At 47.5% G+C, this 21,723-nt stretch overlaps 1 protein-coding gene across 1 annotated transcript in view; it reads right to left on the bottom strand.

The window, feature by feature from the left end:
* The window catches only part of MYO5B (myosin VB), a 148,464-nt gene that overhangs the window by 86,877 nt on the left and 39,864 nt on the right, over positions 1-21,723 (bottom strand). The window contains exons 5-10 of the mRNA XM_017734339.1: positions 11,123-11,279; positions 9,031-9,174; positions 7,568-7,649; positions 3,847-3,954; positions 1,704-1,813; positions 1-134 (exon numbers count right to left, since the gene is read on the bottom strand). The exon at positions 1-134 is cut by the window's left edge and continues 123 nt beyond it. Coding sequence (XP_017589828.1) covers positions 1-134; positions 1,704-1,813; positions 3,847-3,954; positions 7,568-7,649; positions 9,031-9,174; positions 11,123-11,279 — 735 coding nt within the window. The remainder of the gene's footprint in view (positions 135-1,703; positions 1,814-3,846; positions 3,955-7,567; positions 7,650-9,030; positions 9,175-11,122; positions 11,280-21,723) is intronic.

Below are 21,723 nucleotides of genomic sequence, written 5' to 3'. Positions count from 1 at the left end.
ACCTGGTGCAGGAACATGCTCTTCACGTAGGTCTCGGCCGTGGTGACGAGCTTGCGGTGGCAGAGCCAGTGCTGCATCTGGCTGTGCTCCACGCCCAGCAGGCTGCAGAAGTTGCTCAGGTGCTCGTCCTCGCTCTGGGGGGGGAGACCAGAAGCAAAGTCAGCAGGCTGGTGACACCCCAAACTGGCATTTTAACACCCAAGTTCACAGATCTGTGCAATAGCAGCTTTTTATAACTACCTGTAACTAGGGAAAGCTGTGTCTCTCTGTGGGTGACAGGAATGGGAAAGCAGTGACACCCATTCTGCTGTGCTAGTCCTCATGGACAGGGGTGGGACAGCTCACACGGAGCTCCGGACAGTGGTACCAAGGCTTGGCCCTGCTCTGGTTATCCTTGCACTGTCAGCTTTCACAAAGAGCGGATTTCCACAGGAAACAGCATTCTCCACTTCACTCCTCCTTGAGCTGCAACTACACTCTCCCTCAGAGCAACCCTGATTATGCCTCAAACTAAAGCTTAGGGTACATGCCATGACACTGTGCCTTTTACAAAGTAACTCCATTCTGAATAACAGAGTTATAAATCATGCACTACCAGAAGGGCTTAGGCTTCGCACAATTAATAAAATGAAATATGAACTTCATTTTCTTTATCGCAATGTATTTTCCCCCCCTCTCAAATTAAGACAAAGCAGCTCTGAGTCTCTATTATGCTCAGTAGCAGGCACTGCCTTTTGAACAACGAGAAAACAATTTTCCTCTGTGTATTAATACACATTTAGAGGAAGTTAATTGTTTCCAGTTAGATAAGCGTACTTAGAAATGTTGGGTGGGTTTGAGGAAAAAAGTGCATTTTACAAGAATTCTAAGATGTTTTATTGCGACGTTACCTTTTTGACCACAGAGTCAAGGTTGTAACAGAACTGATTTAATACCTTGCAATCACATTTGAAAGTAATTAAACAATATGAACTTCATTAACAGAACTCAGCATTGTTGAAGCAGGCAGCTTTCACATATCCATGTTGCCAAGTATCAAGTAAATTACCCCCAGCATCTCACTCATTGAACACCACATTATCTCAAGGGTAACACTAAAGCGTGTGCAGAACCCTTTTAAGACTTTAATTAGGAACAAACGGCCCAGCCTGGGATGCAATGATAATTTACAGGACAGTATTTTCCATATAATTGCTTTATTTTTCCCCACCTCTGAACAAACATGGAAACAGAAAAACTGCCTCCAAGGCATCTTTAGTGTTATTTATTTTTGCTAATTAACTGTGCAGTGCTCCTTTGGCCATGTTACAAGCAGCAGCTCCGTGGCTTTGCCTGGAGGAAAATGGTTGTAAAGCATCACACCTCTTGCTGGTGTCACCATCAGTGTCACCATTCCCCAACACCCTGCACTGGGTGTTCTAAGGAAGCAGGAAGAGTTAAAGGTGGGTTGGGATGTAAGGGATGTAAGCAATCTTTGAAGGATCTTGCTTGCAGGCTGGCTAGAGAGCAGGAACAACAAATTATCTCCCAGGACAAACAAAGCAACTAGGAACTTGTGATGTGTTTTCAAAAAAAGGCAAAGAAAACTAGGAGGAAAAGGGCTTTCTACCAAAGGACACTGCTGTGAAGCTCAACACATGAACACAGCCTGACTCCTGAGCATACCAAAATCCCCACGTGCCCCACTCCTGAGGGTGACCTACCGACACACTGCAGGCTTCCCCATCTCGTTCCCCTTGGATTTCCAAGTTTCCCAGGTGCAGAATGGCAGCAATTATCCTAAAAATGATCATCTGATGAGACTCCTTCACTCCTATGGGAACAATTGATAGCTGATTGTCACAACAGAAAATGAAACACAATTTTAAGTTTATTTGCAGGCACTGGCAGTGTTCGATTTCCTTCCCAGGCAATTGGTTTTCAGAACCATGAGGCTTCTTCCAATAAATACACCACAAACTTTCAATTTTAACACAGATGGGTTTAATGCACACAAAACCAAGGACGCTGCTCCACAGTAATCAAACAGGATCAGAGCTATAGGGGCTCTGCAGCTTTCACAGAACAAGGAGTTGCTCATCTGTGATCGCAGTCTGCTGACAACCAAAGCACAGAAATTACAACTTATTGTCAACGTCCCACAGACAGAAGGGAAAATTAAAGCCCTGCACACGATGCACAATGCCTCCACACTGGTGGCACAGCTGGATGCAGCAAGTCACCAGGGAGCTGATGGGGAGCTTTGTCTTACCATCCCCAGTGTCTCGACAAGAGCTACGTGTTGTGGATCTTTACTGGGAGGGTAAAATGTTATTGCTTTATGTATTTTTTATATATATTGCTTTATCTATTTTTCTGGCAGGGTTTACAGGCATTTCCAGCAGGAGCTTTGCTCAGCAGCAGTGTGCTCATGGCCTTCTTGCCGTATCTTGCATTTTTTTACATCCCAGCTGGGTTTCTGTGTCCCTTTTGTGCTCAAGGCTGGTGTCCTAATTATCCACCCAAGGTCTGAGACATCACCTGCTGGTTTCTGAATTATCCAGAGCTTCCCTTTCTCTCTCTCGGGACTTTTCTGTTATCAGCACAGTGAGAAATGTTTCAAGGTTACCAAAAGGAGCAATGCTCTGCTCTTACTTGGAACTCTTAATTGGAGTTTAGCCTGCCTCGGATTGGGGATTTGCAGATAAATTTGACTTTTCCTTGTTACACACAGAAAAGCAAGGCTGTAAACTCTAGTAGCAATTTCACCAGGCCCTGAACAAAAGCAGAGCTGGGAAACACTGAAGAAAAATGAAGAAAAGCAGAGACAGAGGAGCACGTGAAGAACAGAAAATCGTCATCAAACTGGCCCCAGAAGAAGATGCTCCCACAGTGCTTCTCAGGGGCCAGCAAGGAGACAGGGGAGCTGCTTGGGGAGGCAGAGAAGGGGACCAAAGAGAGACTACAAATGCCAAGGGGATGGGGAGAAAGTTCCCTGGGGATTACAGTCCTGTGGGCAAGTTTGGAGCAAACAGGAATCATATTTTTTGAGTAATTAACAGAAGTCACACAAGCTGAACAAGAGGAGGGTAAAGACAAGTCACCAAAGAGAAAGAGATTGAGCCCATCTAAAACACAAAGAGGAAAAATTTGGGGGAAACAACTACAGTTCTACAGCTTGCAGTGAGTCCCCACACTCACTGCAGGCACAGTTGGTGAAGAAATTCCACAGCCAGCTGTGAACATCATGAGCTCCTCTCCCAGCCTGTGAAATGGAACCAAGAGGCACAGAGATTGACCAGCACTTATAAACTTGGTTTCAGATAAATATAAATAAACTGGACATGTTTTCCTCTCCAGATAGTTTTTCCTTTCAAAGAGCCCTGCTGCAGGCAGGGTGCAGCTCTGCTCCCCTGCTGCCGGCACGGGGGCTGGTCACAGGCACAGATTCTGCAGCTGCCATGTAGATGTGGACTCTGCACAGCAGGGTGTACTCAGCTCATTATTTCCAGGAATCAGCTACTCGGTACAATGCTGTGATCCAAGAAGTGACATCACCTTCAACCACAACACAGACTGAACTGGAGAGTAATAGCTCTTCTCCTGCTCGTAAACAGGGTAAAAAATAGCAAGTCAATACTGCAGCCCTGCTTTGACTTCAGAATGGTTTAAATTTCTCTTAAATTCTGTGTCCTTCTCCATTTCACTGCTGCTTCACAGACAGATGCTAGAAACACTTCTGTAGCTCCTACTAAAGAACAAAGCAAAGCCAGCTAGGTCAACGGGAGCGTTATAATTCTGGAAAAACACTGAAAACAATTGCAAGAGACTTCTGCTGGGCAGGCCTCAAGCAGAGCAACCCCTTACCGAGCAGGGTGAAGGCATGCCTCGTTTTCTCAAAGTCATCAGCATCATCCACGCCATCAATGGACGTGTCACCTCCCTGAGAAGTGTAGAAAAAGTCTTCCGCACACGCTAGGAGAGAAGAAAGAGGAGAAATGTATCAGCAAGCAGCACTCCCCCACTGCAGCCACTCCGCAGAATGTGCACTGGGATGCTCCCTGTCCCACAGCCCTGAAGGGCACCTGTCTCCTTTGAACCACAGTTTGCTTGGGAATGGATGAAGCAGAACCTCAGTAAGTGACAGGAGCTGCTTCGTGCAGTGGTGAAACCTCTTCCCCATGCACAGCAAGTCCCATCAGGGCAGCACTGTGGTGTGTTTGGGATTCTAGTAACAGCTCCATCACATGGGGGAAAGACCATTCCAAACACTGAGGTGACTACTTTCAATAATTCCTTGTCTTGTTTTACATATCCATGAGTAATTCAGATATTTTAACACCTTTTGTTCATAAAGCCTTAGGCCTTGGGAGCAAAGGGAATGGCGAATGGCTCTCAGTGCCTGCATTACAAACACCTGTGCTTTAGCAAAGTTACTCCAGGATGACACCTATAAATCCTGTGGAGACTGAGAGGCATTTCCAACGCAAATACAACAAGAAGAGATCGCAGGATTTATGTCCGCTTAAAAAAGCTGCACATGTAATTCCCCTCCTTAAAACAAGGCCCCACACGAGGCCCAGAGCCATAAGATGTGTGCCCAAGGCTGCTGGCTGAGCCCTGGCAGAGCCACAGCTTGTCCCCTGCGAGGGCTGGGGGAGCCCAGCCCCTGAACAGCCTCCCCACCCCACCCAGAATCAGTTCTCAGCACCAGCCTCAGCCTGTTTTGAACCGAGTAGGAGTCATTTGCCAAAACCCACTCCTTAACACACACAAACATATTTCCCAAGCATCATCAATACAGAGAAAAAGCCTACTGTGTGTTCCACACCAGCCGAGTGGTAGCCTTTAAAATCACTGCAATCTGCACTTCTTTTGACTCAAATTGCCACCAGAAGCTCCCCATCCCTTCCCAGGCCTCCCACAGGCTTCTGCATTAGCTGTACTTTCAGGCTGTAAAGAAAAACAGTTACTTCTTTCTGGCATACAAAGCCTTGCGACCCAGAGGTTTCGGTAATTCTGCTCATTGCTGGAGCATCGGGAACAAGGGGCAGAGAATGCTGATTGGGGTCAGGCAGACAATGTCCCTCCTAGTCCCCCAGCACAACAGGAGCTCACTCAGCCCATGGTGGAGCACATCACGCTCACAGCTTGATGCTGCTGCACATCACCCTGCAAGATGCAGCCAGGGCTGGTGGTGGCTGATGGGACTGGGACATCAGCTTTCAATTTTAAACATCCACACTGGGATCTGTTTCTGCCTCAAGTCATCCCTGGTATAACTGACTCCAATCTCTGTATTTCAAGATCTCTGTAATTATTTTAACAACCACACAAACCCTTTGATTCATTGCAAACAAATAAAACACATTCCTGCCTTGCACCACTGCCCAGGCATCATTAAGCTAGACACCACACTTCAAAAGGCACTTGCACTGCACATCACCATTTAAAGTCAAATATTTACTTTCTAGTTTAAAATTAAGCCTTTAGGATCACTCTGACTGAAGCCAACACTGGTTTGCTCTGCTGCGCTCATGTATGTTTAGAGGCTCTTTTTGTTTCCCAGCATCTTGCAACATAAAAAGAAGTAACAACAATTCTTTGTATGGGCAAGACCCAAAGGAGAAGCAACAGCTCCTGTTTTTTATATGGAAAAATATACATCCTCCCCCATGAGTAATAAAAAGTGGACTTTCACATCAAGACATCGCTTGTTTTGTTAAGCCTTGGGAAGACAAGGTTGACTGTAAGTACAGCTCACACGAGGAAATAAATCTGAGTTCAAACTAGTTATCTTCATACAGGCCTGTAAATCCAAGGCAAAGCTGGAAATGAAAAACATCACTCAAAAGAAAGAGAAATAAGTGAATTGTGCAGCTCTGCACTCACAGACCACTGCCCAGCACCTGCAATTCCACAGGCCAAGGCAGAACCTGCGTCACACCAGCAGGAGCGGCTCCCGGGCCCACCACCCCGCCCCCCCCAAGCCTGTGAGCAGCCCCACATCTGACAGCCACCAGGACACTTTGGGGAGGCATTTTTCAGCTATTGCAAGGTGAGAGGGCAGGAAACACCAAGGACACACATTTACCTTTGGAAAGAACTGCTTCTTTTCCAGTACATGGTGGATACCTGTGCATGCTGTGACACAGCAAAGTGCCACAGAGAGCAGCTGGAGACTGACATGCACTGACACCAAATTTTGGTTAGAAATTACCCAAGAAGGGTAATTCCATTCCTGGCAGGCTAATGGCCCTGGCACCCACTCCTCCTGCACTGCCAGCTGTGGCCATTACACACTCATCCCTGAGATGCTGAAGCTGAGAGCCACAGTCACAACAGCACAAACACATCCTGGGTGATGCACCAGGACAGCAAAGGCCTCTCAGCCTCCACTCCTACTAGTCACCACAAACACAGATGATGCTTTCAGAGAGCTGTGATGAGTAAGACTGGTACTTCCCCGATCCACATGTTCCCAAGAAAAGAGCAGTGGTTCCACAGCTGGAGCTCTCACACGTCAACTCATGTCCCAGGCTGCGCTGAAATAATTTGTGTCTGAATTTTAATATGCCAGCAGAGATCATTGTTACCAAGGGTATGTTTTTAAAAATGAAGCATATAACCATGGCAGAAACTCTTGAAAGTGGTCAAAGTGATGTGTGTTCTGTGTGGGCAATGTGCCTACAGTGACCCAAGAGGTCATTAAGACATGCTCAGGATTACCTAGAAACTGAAGTCCCCTCTCTTCATCTGCCATTCCTGTGTAGTCTGGATGGAAACTTCTACCTGACCCTATGGTGGGATCAGAACCTGCCTTGCTCACTATTTAAACTAGGTAAAAAGCCTGGTTTAAGCCTTGCTTTTCTCTCTAAGCAACAGCAAATACTCAAGATAAAAGAAAAATTAAAATACATCCCTGCATCCCCTGCTGCAAGTGCAAACCCTCTGAATCAGGTGCTTAACAGAGGTTTTGCTGCAAATCCTGGGGGAAAATCCCAACCCATTCCAGGAGATAGCCTTTAAAAAAAAAATAGTAATAATGAATTCAAAGGACACAACCACTCCTGCCAAGACACTGGCCAGATCAGCCCACACTCACATTTAAAATACACACCTTATGCAAGCTTGGTACAATATTAACACATCATCTCCCTGCATCAGCTGGCATCTACCACAGCATGTAGTTTCACTGCAGTTCTGCTGCCAATTTTTACAGAATCCTGGAATCCCAAAATAGTTTGGGTTGCAAATGACCTTAAAGGGACACCTTCCACTATCCCAGGCTGCTCCAAGCCCCATCCAACCTGGCCTTGGACACTTCCAGGGATCCAGGGGCAGCCACAGCTGCTCCGGGCACCCTGTGCCAGGGGCTCCCCACCCTCACCCAAGCTGCCACATCCCTGGGGACAGGGTGAGAAAACCTGTGCTCCACCCAGGAGCAGAGGCCCTTCAAGCTCATCTCCCTCCCCTCCTCCCACTGCACAGGCACACAAGGCCTCAGCAGTGACCTGCATTTCTAACCCCACCACATGCTCCTGCTGCCCTCAGGCCCAGGCAGCAGCCACCAGAGCACAGCACTTACTGAGTCCAAGGTCTTTGAATTCTGGAAGGCTTGCGGAGGCACAGAGCTGATAGAAGATGTGGTAGTTGCGCTCGTCCTCTGCCTGCGGGGAAACGCCGAGTTACCAGAGGCACAGAGAGGTCACAGCACTGCTCCCACCCTCAGACTGCTGCCCCCTGAGCCCAGGACCACCCTGCTCCCGTCCCCTGCTTCCCACCACCAAGACCCTGTCAGCGACACCAACACAAAGATTTTTCCTTGCCACCTGGGAGGAAGGAGGTGCCAAGCCTGACCAATATACATTGCCCATCTGGCAAAGAAAGGAAATAATTCTGTATTACCTTCCACCTCTTATTCCTCCCTGGAATAACCAGGCTAAATGAGGCAGCAAGTACTTCCCACCCAAAGAAGGTGGTTTACTCTTCACAGCTTCTCAAAGTTGTCAATTTTTTAGGATTTTTGTAGTTGGGGCACTTTTTTTTTGTGTAAGGACATAATTTTTGCAGGTGCTTCTGTATATCCCAAGCACAAACCAAGAAAGCTCTCCTATAAAGCCTCTCCAAGAAACCCAAGGGATGTGCTGTGGCAGAGACATCAGCCTTCTTGCCACTCTCTTGTCCCTCTTTAGTCTTCAAAACTGCTGCCTGCAATTTGCTCTCCCTGGCTCTTTATCCAACAAGTCTCCCAGGTACACCTTAGCTCAGGATGAGGGTCATCATGTTGGAACCATAAAGAACTCCAAGACTGAGTCTGAAAGACACATCTGGAAGCTGTGTCCATCAAGAAAGCAACAGGACAAGAGGAAACAGCCTCAAGGTGTGCCAGGGGAGGTTTAGGTTGGATATTAGGAACAATTTCTTCATGGAAAGGGTTGTCCAGCCCTGGCCCAGCTGCCCAGGACAGTGGTGGAGTCCCCATCCATGGAGGGGTTTAAAAGTCGTGGGGATGTGGCACCTGGGGATGTGATCACAAGGAAGACAGAGAAGGACTTTGTACAAGAGCATGGAGGGACAGATCAAAGAGGAATGGCTTCCCATTGACAGAGAGTAGGTTTAGGTTAGGTATCAGGAGAAAAATCACAGCTGTGAGGGTGGGCAGGCCCTGGCACAGGGTGCCCAGAGCAGCTGTGGCTGCCCCTGGATCCCTGGCAGTGCCCAAGGCCAGGTTGGACGGGGCTTGGAACAGCCTGGGATAGTGGAAGGTGTCCCTGCCCATGGCAGGGGGTGGAATGAGGTGATCTTTAAGGTCTCTTCCTACCCAAACCATTCAATGATGATGATTCTATGATGGGTTTGGCAGTGCTGGGGGACGGTTGGACTTGATGGTCTTAAAGGTCACTTCTGACCTCAATGATTCTGTGGTTCTACTTGTAAAAAGATTTTTGACTTTTTTTTTTTTAATCCACAGAAAAGACCCAGACTATTAAATTCCTGGAACACAGCACCCAAAAGGAAAAAAAAAGAGAAAGCCCCACAACTCCTCACCTGAAATACAACCCGAGATTTTTCCAGCAGATATGTCCTCATGTTGGCACCAATGATGTGGAATCTTTTATCAAAGCCAATCTGAATGTATTTCCCAAAGCGGCTGCTGTTGTCATTCCTTGTTGTTTTAGCATTTCCAATGGCCTGCATAAAAAAAGCGAAATTAAAAATTAAATTTTAATTGAATTTCTGATTTATTTTTAAGCACTTCAATTTGTAATCAGTGTTATATAAACAGTTACAGGAGAATTTGAGGAAAACCCCTTCCCAGATGCAGAAGGCAGAGCAACAGTGTGACTTTGGGGAGGACTCTTCACTGAAAATGTGGCATCTCCAGGGTTTTTATGGAAGAAAAATGCACATAAACAGCAACGAGTATTTGTACAGTAAGTAAATCATTTACATCCCAACAGCCTCAAAACTCCAGTGCCACCTTATAGGATGCTCCCACCTTTGTTCAGAGTCAACACCAGCAGCTTCCCTGGACAGGTCTCCTTCCCCCCAAGCACATTTAACTCAGGGTTTTTCTGCAAACCAGGCAGTTTTCTTTTATGTTTTTCTTCTGCATAGGCAATGTTCTCATCAATTTCCAATAAAGACAGGCAGGTTGCCTGGCCTCAGCACTTAGAAATTACAGCCAGAACTGAACACAGGCAGGAAAATTAGAGCAATAAAATTCTGGGGTCATACAGAAGAATGGTGTGTGCTATGAATTTTTTTCTTGGATGGTTTTAAGTGCCCCCTGGTAGTGCAGCTACATTTCACAGAGGCAGAGGAGATGGGTGAGGACAGGAGTAAACTAGCGGGTTTACCAGGAGTAAACCTGCAGAAAATCAGTGAGTTTACCCCATCAGCCACACACCTGCTGGCTTTTCTTACTGCTCACCTGCACCATCACTGGTTTGGACACTCCAGCTCAGCCCCATCAGGCAGCAGGGTGTCAGACCACACGTGCTGCCTGTCAGGCTGGGTCTCACCCCAGATCAGCCACCACCTCTGTGCCTATCAGACAATTTGGCACAAGGCACCACGATGGGAAGCCTCCCTAAAGGCTGAGCCAAGCCTAAGGTTAAGCACAGGACAACACCATACTCCACTAAAGCAGCACTGCTGGCTTGGAAAGAAAGTCACACGAGTCTGAAGTGCTTCATGGACTTTGGAAAAGCCCAAATCAACTGAAGGCACTTCATGACTCCAAAGTCTATTTGGAAAATGGGGTTTAGACACTTTGGCATTTATTTTCAGCATCTGGCCTCAGTGAAAGGAAACAAAGCTGCTTTTTCCCTTTCTTTCGTATTTATAAGAAGAATTATTTTCCTTCAGAGCAGGATTTCCCTATAATGGGACTCGTTATTGCCCTATAACACATCAATTAGGTTAGAAAATCCCTCCAAGATGATTGACTCCAACCTGTGCCTGACACCCACCGTGTCACCAGACCAGAGCACTGAGTGCCACGTCCAGTCATTCCCTGGACACCTCCAGGGATAGGCATTCCACCACCTCCCTTGGCAGCCCCTGCCAATGCCTGACCACCCTTTCCATGAAGAAATTCCTTCTAATGTCCAACCTGAGCCTCCCTGGGCACAGCTTGAGACTATGTCCTTTTGTCCTGTTGCTGTTGCCTGGGAGAAGATGCCAATACGTGATTGATTGCAACAGAAAACTAACAAAAATAAATGCACTGAAATGTCTCAAATCAGTTACTCCCTTTCTTTCCTATTCTATGTTTGTACAATAAAAGAAGGAGATTAGGGGGCACCACGCAGTGACAAAGGAGGAAGAAGATGATAAAACACTAACAGTGCTGGCTGCACTGCCTGGGCGCTCCACTATGGAGTCCCATCAAAGCCCAGCTCCTGGAGCTGTACTGGGGATACTCAGGCTCAGCTTTAAGACCATCAAATGCAAGTGCAATTGAGGTGGCCTAAACGGGGGCCATCAGTGCATTTCTGCATTTCAGCCCAGCTCCAGGATGCTGCGGTGCTGTAAATCAGACCTGTCTCGCAAGCCACCAGCAGTTCTCACCGTACTTGTGACTTACGGAGAGACACAGTGACCACTGAAAGCAGGACAATGGTGCAACTCTTACCTCCATGATGGGGCTGGAGGCCAGGACTTTGGCTTCGATGTTGGTCTCGCTGGCAGAGCCCCCGACGGTGGCAAAGAAGCGCATGGCGTATTTGGCAGAGACCGTCTTGCCTGCCCCCGACTCCCCACTCACAATGATGGACTGGTTCTTCTCTTCCCTGGGGAGCCAGAGCAGAAAAGTTAATAAAAGTTAAAATTCTGTGAGTTAATCCATTTTCTTGTCAGCTGTTTGCACCCTCCTCCCATGTCGCTGGTCGCTCACCCTGCCACCACCTACCTTAGAGACACTGAGTTTCTTCTGGACTACGAAAGCAACAGTGAATAATACACAACTGTGACACTTCCCAGAGAAAACACACAGGACACTGAATATCTCCAGAACACCTCCAGAGGCGTGCAGAGACAGCGGGAGCTGAGTCCCTGCATGAAGCACTGCTGCCTCCTTCCCCCTGAGACTCTGGAAAGCCCATTTCTCACACACCACAACACCCAGCCTCTGCTGCTGCACATTTGTCTGGAGAACTTTTAACAGGCATTGGCTGAATATCGGTTCCTAATACTGTGTATTTAGTTTTCCCCCCCAGCTCCTTCACTCAAGCATTTGAGATTTTGCTTATTAAAACACAGTCAACTCATGAAACTCACTTTTAAAACACAGTTACCCAGAAAGATTCTTCTACACTCAAAACATGTTAAAAATACTGAAGTTGTAAAATCCAGCACCCTAAAATTAGGACACACAAGTCCCTTGATTCTCTATGCAATTATAGGAACATCAGTATTTTCACACAACTCCCAACATCTGGTTAAAACTTTGACAACAACAACAACACAAAGCATGTCTCTGACATCAGACTCACACCAGCTACTCATCCCTAAATTCTGTGACATTGTGAAGTCACTGATTACAGTGCAGAGGTACTTCACCAGATACCTCCAGGGCATGGGACTTTGCACAGGGGAGCTGAGGGTAGCACCATCTCATGCAGCTCTTGAGCCTTGCACAGAGCACAAACTCAGCCAAATGCCTTTTTCCACTTGCAAAATTAATCATTCACACAAAACCCCTTGCACAAGTCATCATGAAATGCCCAGTCCTTCCCAGTACGATCCCCACCAGACACGTCCCAATAATTAATCTGTTTAACGTGCTTGAGCTGCAAGGCAAAGAAAGGGCCAAGGCAGTAAAAGGAGCTCATTTTCAGAACTACATCCCTCCAGGAAAAGACTTGCTGGCTCCAGGACCAAGCACCTCTGCTGCAGTGGGATTCACTCCCCGGGGCATCATCAGCACAGAGCTAACCCAGCACCTCTGCAATTTGTCTGCAGACTTTGGGAAGGGCAGAGTTTTCACTGCAGGATTTGCTATAAGCTCCCAAAATACCCGAGCTCTTGGGTAAGCTGTAAGGACGTAATTGAGTGTGTTTTTAAGTAAGATCAACTTAAGCTTCCCAGAGTCTGCCCTGGCTTTCACAAACCACAGCTGAAAGCAGGCACAGAAAATCCCATACACAAGTACAACAATAAATTTATACCTTGCAGTTCTCTTGACATCAGGAAACACCATTAAAACACATTTCAATTTAAGATACTCAGTTCAAGTTTATACCAGTGGGAGATGAGGACAGAGGCTAAATGATTGCCATATACCACTTTTACACTTCCAACAAAAACACACCACCCCATTACTTCCCTCCACTGTCAGGCATGAACATCTTAATTCCTTCTAGGCTCGAGGTAATTGGTTTGAGAAAAAAATCTCAGCCAAGTCACATGTAACGTTTTGGTGCAAACTTTGAGACGCTTTCAGCAGCAGAGGACCAACGAGATAACTTCCAGCTCTCCTTATTTTTCAGACACCAATTCACAAAGTGTATCTTAATCCATCCCCTAGCCAGCAAATTCTACCGGGTACCAACCAACAGGAAGGCAAGAGGAGCCTCCAGCCACCCCAACAATCAGGCAGCAATGCAGAAACATGCGCTGTGAGTGGAGCACACCCTCAGCCAGGCAGCCAACATCCCAGAGCCCGTGTTCCTGGTGACTCAGCCCGGGTGGGGACAGCCTGGTCTTGCTAAGTCACAGTGTCGTGCCCTCAGCAGGCCTTGGCAAAGCCAGCAAGGCTCTCCCACAGCCAGCTGGCAGGATCCAGGCATGGGGCTGCCAGTGTGCCAGTCTCACACCTTTGGACTTCCACAGGTGTGCAACAAGCCTCTCCTGGCAGCACGAGCCACCAGGCACGGGCACCCAGCGGAGGAAAAACAGTGCCAGCTCCACAGAGGGAAAGGGAAACTCAGCACCAGCCCCAGAAGGGAGCTGGATGAACCCACAGCAGCAGGTCCTGGGACAGCTGATGGCTGTCATGGTTTTCCTCTGATGGAACTGTATTTGAAGCTTCCCCCCTGCTTTGATCATCTCCAGTGAGGTGGGTTGTCAGTCTCTCCTTCCAGGTAACAAGTGAAAGGTCAAGAGGAAACGGCCTCAGGTTGTGCTGGGGAAGAAAGGTTTAGATCAGATATCTGGAAAAATTTCTGCAGGGAGAGGGCTGTCAAGCTCCAGCACAGACTGCTGGAAGTGATGGGGTCCCCATGCTTGGAAGCGTTCAAACAAAGTGTGGATGTGGCACTTGAGGACATGGTTGCGGTGAACGTGGTGGCGGTGCTGGCTCACGGCTGGACTTGATCTTAGAGGCCTTTTCCAGCCTTAATGGAGCCATGGTTCAGGGACCCAAGGACAACCTCCTGCTTAGCTCCATCAGTGAAATCCCACACTGGCCATCCGCAGGATCCAGCAGACAAAACTCCTGTCAGCTTCCAAGGAAGGGGCAGACAGAGGCCTCAGCATGGGCTGCAAGGGTGGATGAACAGGCTGTCCGTGGTCAGAGGTGAGGGAGAAGCAGAAGGGAGAGGTGACAACCAAAATCCCTGCAAAAGGAGCTCTGCAAATGCAAAGTTGGCATGGCTTAGAGCTACGCTGGCCTAAAAGTTACTTCAGAGTTATTGTTTCCTACCCTTCTCTGCATGACAGGTATGGCCCAAGCGGAACATTTCAGATAACATTTCCCTGCCACTTTTCTCTTAAAGCCAGGAGATAAAAGCTCCACCAGTCTGGGAGTGAGTCTTCAGCTAAACGAGGCCAAAATCTCAAAAGATGCATTACGTGGCATCCAGTCAGCATGATGCAAGGCAGTATTTGGTAACCCAATTTTTTTCTATGTAAGATTCACAATTATGACTTCTTGTTACCAGTTTTGATCTCTTCCATAACTTCTCCATTATCAGCTATTGGGGTGGGCCAGGCTGGAGAAGGAAGAGACCAGCCCACCCAAGAGCCCAGCCAAGGACCAACCCAGACCCACAGTTCCCCTGGGCTTCAGATCTCATCAGAAAAATGCCCTTAAGTGGCATTCTGAGTGCTTTATTCCTCCCTCTGGCTTGTCTCTGTTTAAAACAGACATTTGCCAAAAAACACTGAGCCTAGTGATAAAAACATGGCCAACACAATTTACTGCTATTGCAGCCACTCTGCCAGGTCCCATTTTTCCAGAGTTTCTCAAGAATTTGCCTTAATGGCTGATGTGCTGCAATATGAAATGGGCCAGGTGGACTCTCCATGGCACAAAAATCTTCTGGATTATATTAATAACATAAAATGAAAAGAAAGCTGCTCTTAGCGGGCCTCTCAACCTCCTGCATTTGCAGTAACGTGTCTCTTCTGGCTTTTTTAGGTAGATAATGCATGTTCAGACATTTATTTTCCAACTTCAGGAATAAAAGCCTTCAGGAATAAAGGCTGCAGAGCCTTTCCCTTCTTCAGTGTACAAATTAACCAACTGCTGGTGCCAGCAGGGCAAGATCGATGAACCCCACAGAACAGCTGGCAGCAAACAGGATGCTCAGGCAGCAGAAATGGTTAAAGCCAGGCAGGAGGTGTTTGTGTTCCGTGTGGAATAAAAGATAGTGAAATGTTTGACCACTGCGCAGGCACAGTGTGCAACACGGCTGCTTAAAATACACTCCGTTTTGGCAGTGCCAACACAGAAGAAAATTATTATGGAATAAAAGCTGGATAAAATGAAGTGTTCTGGGTGAATACTGCCTCTGCTGCAGCATGGCAGTGCTGTCCCATGTCTTCCTGGGGCTGGAGGGGCTCCTGTGCACCTCAGGGCTGCCACCACAGGTTGTTATGCTGCCACAAAGAGCATCAAGGCTCTGCTCCCCACATAGCTCACGTGATGCTCAGGTTGGAAAATCAACACCCCGACCTGGAGGTAGGCAACACATCTTTTTGCAGCTATTTGCCATGTTAAGAGCAATGCCCCTCAAGACCACACACGGTAAGAGATGGGTGAGGTCTCCAGCCCAGCAAAACTAAGAGGGGAGTCACCGGTGCTTTTACAACACATGAAAAATGTCATGGAATCGTAGAATTGCTAGGGTTGGGAAGGACCTTTACAGGTCATCTAGTAACAGCCATGAACAGGGACACCTTCCACTATCCCAGGTTGCTCCAAGCCCCATCCAACTCAGCCTTGGACACTGCCAAGGATGAGGCAGCCACAGCTGCTCTGGGCAGCCTGTAAAACTTCCTTCTTTATATCTACTCTAAAATTCTAATAGACACAATTTTTTAAAGGCAACATCTAAAGGTGCTGCCCAAGGCAAAAAAAGGTCAGTTGTCTATGCAGAGAAAGGGCACTTCAGATTCCTCTGCTGATTAGCACTGGCTGCTAATTACCAGCCTTTACATCAAGGGAACGTATTTCCCTGCCTGTTTAAGCGGTCAGTCTTTCACCTGCAGCAATGCAGAGAATACTGCTGCCCTCAGAGGAGCCTCCAAACAGCCTGGGAAAGGCCTGGAGAAGCATCCACACCGCAAGCTGCCCAGCTGGACGCAGCTGTCCAGCTGAATCAGAGCAATCAGAGGTGTGGCACTGCTCAGCGTTTCCATGTGCAGTTCCCATCACTTTATCTAATTAAGCCAGGGCGGAACACCCCTGGAAAATCCTCATTTCAGAAAAGGGGATGGTGGAGCCATGGCAATAAAAAGGGGTTTGAAACCAAGGATGGTTCTCACCACGCCTCTGCCTGAGACAGAAGAGACAGGGGACAACCTTAGTGCAGATATTTACACCCAATACCCTCAGCCTCCAGCAACACTGCTTGAAAACAGTATTTGAAGACAAATATACCTCAAATGCTCTCCAGACATATATCACCAGCCAGAATTTTTCCAAAGTCAGCTTTCTTGAAAGCAATAACCCGAACCCATGAGAAGGGACCTGGAACATCTAGTATGTGTCTTCATAGTCATCCCTTCAGAAAACCACTACTGGCACAAGCAGCTTAACTGCACAACTTCATCCTGGTCTCTGCAGCAGGAGCAAAACCAGTTGCACTAAAAACACAGCTTCTGCAAGAGGGAAAAGGATCTGGAATAAATGAAAGCAGAGCCAGACCCTGTGAATAATTGTCAGGGGTCACTCCAGCTTTAATCCCACATCTGACACTAATTCTCCGTGTCGTGGAACGAGTCAGTAAGTCTCCCCACCATGGAAATCATATTTAACCTACTTCTTTCAGGTTGCTCGGAGGATTAGTGTTCATAAAGCAATCTGAAGGTTAAAAATCCTTTAAGTACTGCAGTCTGAATTGAGCCTGACCACAATAAGAACACCCACAAAAGGCCCGATGCATTTCTCTATTGACAGTGCTTCAAAGGCTAAGAATGAGCAAAGCCACCACATTGTGTTGCTAGAAATATTTAAAAATGCAATAAATTAATCACCACTGTTTTGCATCCCTCAAGTGCTAACGATAGTGATGAATAACTGAGACAGTCCAACTCTGCTTTCAAATGAACAAACAGAAGTTGCACTCTGGAGGTGAAAATCAGAGTGCTGCAGCATTGTAACACAGAGAAAAGCCATCTCTGAAATGGTCTCCCAAGCCAGGAGCTGTTCCCATTTCAGTGGGATAACTGGAATTTGGAGCAGCATCACTGTTGATAGTGGCAGCAGCTTCTTTTATTTGTTGGCTCTAATTTGGGTTTTTAGAATCCCTGGCACTGACAGTCAAGGCAAATAGAAAACCACAGCTTAGGGGCAGCTACACTTTTCCCTCAGAGAAACCCAAGAAGGTATTTTGCATCCAGTCGAACAAGAGTGTTTAAGGACTTGTTTTCTGTTTGCATTTTCAAATATCAGCTGCAAATGCACATTTTATGCTGCAGCTGCTGAAGCCAGCAGCACTCTAAGGACAAATTTTCACGTGCTGCAAGTTCATTTGGGTCATTTTTCACACTGTATCTTTCATAAATGGCATGGGTTACCCTATACAACCCTTTTTTGGTCCTTCTTTTTTTACACAGAAAACTATATTTAACAAAGAAAACTTTTTTTTTATAGGGCTAACTTTTGATACAGTGCCACATACCAGTGGGGGAAAAAATAGTATTTTCACCAACAACCTACACCCACATCAGAGCTTCAAAATACATTCTGGTCACAAAGAAAGAGTTGGATTCCAAAGATGTGGACTTGAGCTGAACTTGATGATCCTGATGGGTCCCTTCCAGCTCAGCATATTCTATGATTCTGAGATGCATAGGGGGTGATGCTTTCGCCAGGGTCCACCCTGCGCAGCTTTGGAGCCCATTTGCTCACACACCCCTGGGTTTCAGCAAGGACACAGAGAGAAAACATGGCCTTGAATATCTCAGTTGTTGGGAAAAACCCTAAAAGCAGCACCTTGGCCCAGAATGGGTAAGGATGAGCCTGCAGCACGATGCCTGGAGACCAGGAAGGTGCAGCATTAACCTTCTCCTGCGCGGGGGTCACTGCCAGCTCAGCAGGGCAGGCCTGATCCCTCTGTCCCACACTATTTAACACGCATCAATCCACGTTCCTAACGCCGAGACCAAGCCCCACGGAGCACATCGTGGCGTCTCTGCAGAGGTCAGAGTCCTTGCATGCGGTGTTCCAGCACTCCAGGCTGGAGAACTCCTGCAGGCCCCTTCCCCCCAGAGGCTTTGTGCAGCCGGCTGGAAACGCCCCTCCAACAGCACAGAAAATCCCCACAGCTCCAAGTTCGTACGAAATGCTGAGCTGTCTCCAGTCTTTCCCCCGTTCCCATGGGCAGGCAGGCAGGCAGGACGACCTTCTCGCAGGACTGATGCTTTGCACACCCCGTTGGGGAGGAACACAAGCTCCGCGGCCTCACGGAAACGAGGTCAGCGATTCTTTTGTGTGCTGTTCCCAATGAGAGCAAAACACGCGCCCGGCCAGTTTCCGTGGCTCTCTGGCACCCTGATGCTCTTTTCTGTTCCGGGATCACACCACAGAGCATCCCTGGCTCCAGCCCAGGCCACCTGCAAGCTGCTGGAGCACTGCAGGGGGAGGAGGCTTGGGACTGCGTCCTCTCAGAAAGCATCACACACAGGAAGGAATCACGGGATGCTGCCCCAACAGATCAGGTTTGGAGCACCAGGAGGACAAGTCAGTTGTTTTTCTACCCCGTGCCTGTCCCAGAAAGAAGGTCCTTCTGACAGACTTCATCACCTCCACCATCCTAAGCCACTGCCGCTTGGAAAACTCCCACACTACCATCTGATTAATTACAGTTGGCGAATATTAGGAAAAGCCCAGAAAGGGATTTTCAGAAACCATGCTCTGGGTTCTCCATCCTGACACCTCCAGAAGTTCACTGAGGATGTGGGGTGGCAAGCAGTGACTGCGAGGTGGGCAAGGCCAGTCACAAGTCTTCGGGCTCTGATGTAATTATGCTGCTCATAAATACTGTTTTGAATATTTGATGATACTTGGTGTTACAGCTTTCTCCCCTCAGAGCTCCAACAGTTCTGCATCGCAGCAGTGATCACATGTTTGATGTAGGCTACTACCCCTCCTTCCCAGTCAGTGATATTTCACACACACACACTCATTACTCTCAGTCAGGCACTGGCCTTTCTCTGCCTTAAGCTTTCCCATGCCAGTTCTGTCCCATTTATGAGTATTTATGATTTTTCTATAAGGGATGTCTCATTTGTTATTAAATCTGCTAGCAAATAGCATAGTCCTTATTCTAAATTTCAAAAAAAAAAAAAAAAAAAAAAAAATTACATTTAAAAAAAGTTCATCAGTTGCCCACGTATCCCCAGAGCATCTCTGTCCTCTCCCACAGCAAGTAAGACCAGAAGGTCTCTCCTCCAGTCCTTGGGAAACATTTCCTGGAGTGTCTCCCAGTTTATTTTTTTCTGTGTATCACCTCTGGAGAAGAAAAGCAATCCCTGAGGTCTTACACCAGCACCAGCACGTTTATGGGATAGCTCTTGCAAAACCTGTTCCACTCATCCCTATCCCACTTTTAACTCTAAGCAGAAGAGAACCCTCTCAGTTTTGCACCTTCCTAAATTCAAGGCCCTTGAGTTGTTTTTCTTCTGGTCCCCTTTTTAGACCAGAGCTTTATTTTTGGGATGACCCCTGCTGCACAGCCCTGGTGAACTGCAACGCAGCTCAGCCCCACAGCTCCCTGCAAGCCCCCGACCCAGCCTCATTCCCCTGGAGACTAAACCCTTGCCTGCCTTTAATATAACACAGGATTCAGCCTTATTTACTGTGCCAGTCTGATTCCTCTTGCATCTCTGTCGGGGGTTACTCTCTCTTTTAACTCCTATCTGCTCTCTCTTTGTACAGCTTTAAATCTCCTGTAAAGGCTTGAAATCCGAAGTGCTATGAAAGGACATCCCCCACTGTGTCCGTACCCCTCCCTGAGTCTATTTGCTCATGTTGCTGCAATTTCTGCTCTTTTCCAGCACCAGCATTGCCCCCCACAGCAGAAATGAGACCAGTGGTCACCTCAGGCAGCCCCAGTGGCACTGTCTCTCTGCAGGACACAGACATTTCCCCTGTGGCTGCAGGGAGCAGGGATTCTGACACTGCAGTGCAAAGCCTGGGTGCGCTAACTTCCAATAAAAATGGAAAGCCACTGCTAAACAGAGTTACCTGTCTGCAGCCCAAGTGTTTGAGCACTTGGTGACAGAAACAGCGTGTGGGCAGTGGGGCTGAAGGGAGGAGACACCCTATTTCCATACAACTTATAATTCAGGAATTACACAACAGATGCTGAGCCTGGTTCAAACTGCAGACACCAGGGGTTATCTGGTACCCACTGAGCTGCACTTCAGACAAGATATGCATAAGTTAAACTCATCTATCGAATCACTCCTGCATTTCTTACTTCATTTCTTCTGCAAGAACTATCAACAACACTGTGAGCAGATCCTCATGCTGGGAAGGAGGAAACGCCAGTCTAACCAACAGGTCACCAGGACAATTACCTTCCCACTGACTCTGCAAGGGTCAGGTAAGGTCTGCAGAGCCCTTCCACGCTCCTGGCAGAACATTACGATGTTCTGCCATTCAGATTTATCAACTGCATGTGAAACAGACCCGAGATATTTTTGCCTGGCCACACAGAACAGCTTTGCAGGGATGCATCTGTGAAAGCATCAGCCTGATGGATGCCCCAGCGAATAAAGCCCATGGCACTTGACCCTCTCCATGCACTTCTCAGGAGGCTTTCACAAGTCCTTTATTACCTAAGGTCTTTGCCGTGGTAAGAGCTGAACACTGGATTTCCTTTGTGTTCGTTACCTGACATGGGCTCTGCCATGTCACACCAGTTCAGGGGCCCACACAAGGGAGATGATGTTCCTACCACACAGCGAGACCCAGAGCTGCTAAATGGAAAGCACACAGAAGGGGTTGACAATACCTTCAATATTTGATTTATGGTTTGAGCAAAGATAATCTCTGCTGCCTGCTCCCTGCTTTTGAGGCATGTTTGTCAGCCTTTGGAGGGCCCATTCTTCTGCTCCAGTGCCCACAGCGCATGCCTCTCTCACCTAGTGCTGCTCAATTCTGTATGTTATTAAGTATAATGCATGATTTCTATTTCAATCAATAAATAAAAACCTACAAAAAAAAACCCACAAAATAACTACAACAAAACAAAAACAAAACAAAAACCAACACAAAAAAAAAACCCACCAAACCCAAAAGCATTAAGAAACCTTACTTGGCCTGTGCCCAGAATCAACCCAGCTGGTACAAAAGGAAGAGACAGGGGCCAAAGACAGAAAAGTCACACAAATACATCCACTGCAGTGATTTTCCTAATAGACTCAGCCCAGCATCACATGAAAACATGGTGACCATACTGACTAGTCGAGCTGGGAAGAATTAAAATGGAGCTGCAGACAAGAATATCTAACTAAAAATATACCTAAAGCTTCCAAAGGTGGGCAGGGAGAAGCTGGTGTTGCACTGTCACCATCCAAACCTCCTCCATGGAGCTGGCAACAACTAGAGGGTCACATTCATAGAGAGGGACAGGGGTCAGAGCATGAATCATGGAATCTCTAAGGTTGGAAAAGCCCTCCCAAGACCATCGAGTCCAACCTGTCCCAATCCCCACTGTATCCCCAGCCCAGAGCACTGAGTGCCACGTCCAGGCATTCCTTGGACACCTCCAGGGATGGGGACTCCAACACCTCCCTGGGCAGCCCCTGCCAAGGCCTGCACACCCTCTCCCTGGGGGAACT

This window comes from Corvus brachyrhynchos, unplaced genomic scaffold, assembly GCF_000691975.1.
Source record: "Corvus brachyrhynchos isolate BGI_N302 unplaced genomic scaffold, ASM69197v1 scaffold285, whole genome shotgun sequence".
Taxonomy (NCBI): domain Eukaryota; kingdom Metazoa; phylum Chordata; class Aves; order Passeriformes; family Corvidae; genus Corvus; species Corvus brachyrhynchos.
This window is presented reverse-complemented; position numbering and strand designations above follow the sequence as displayed.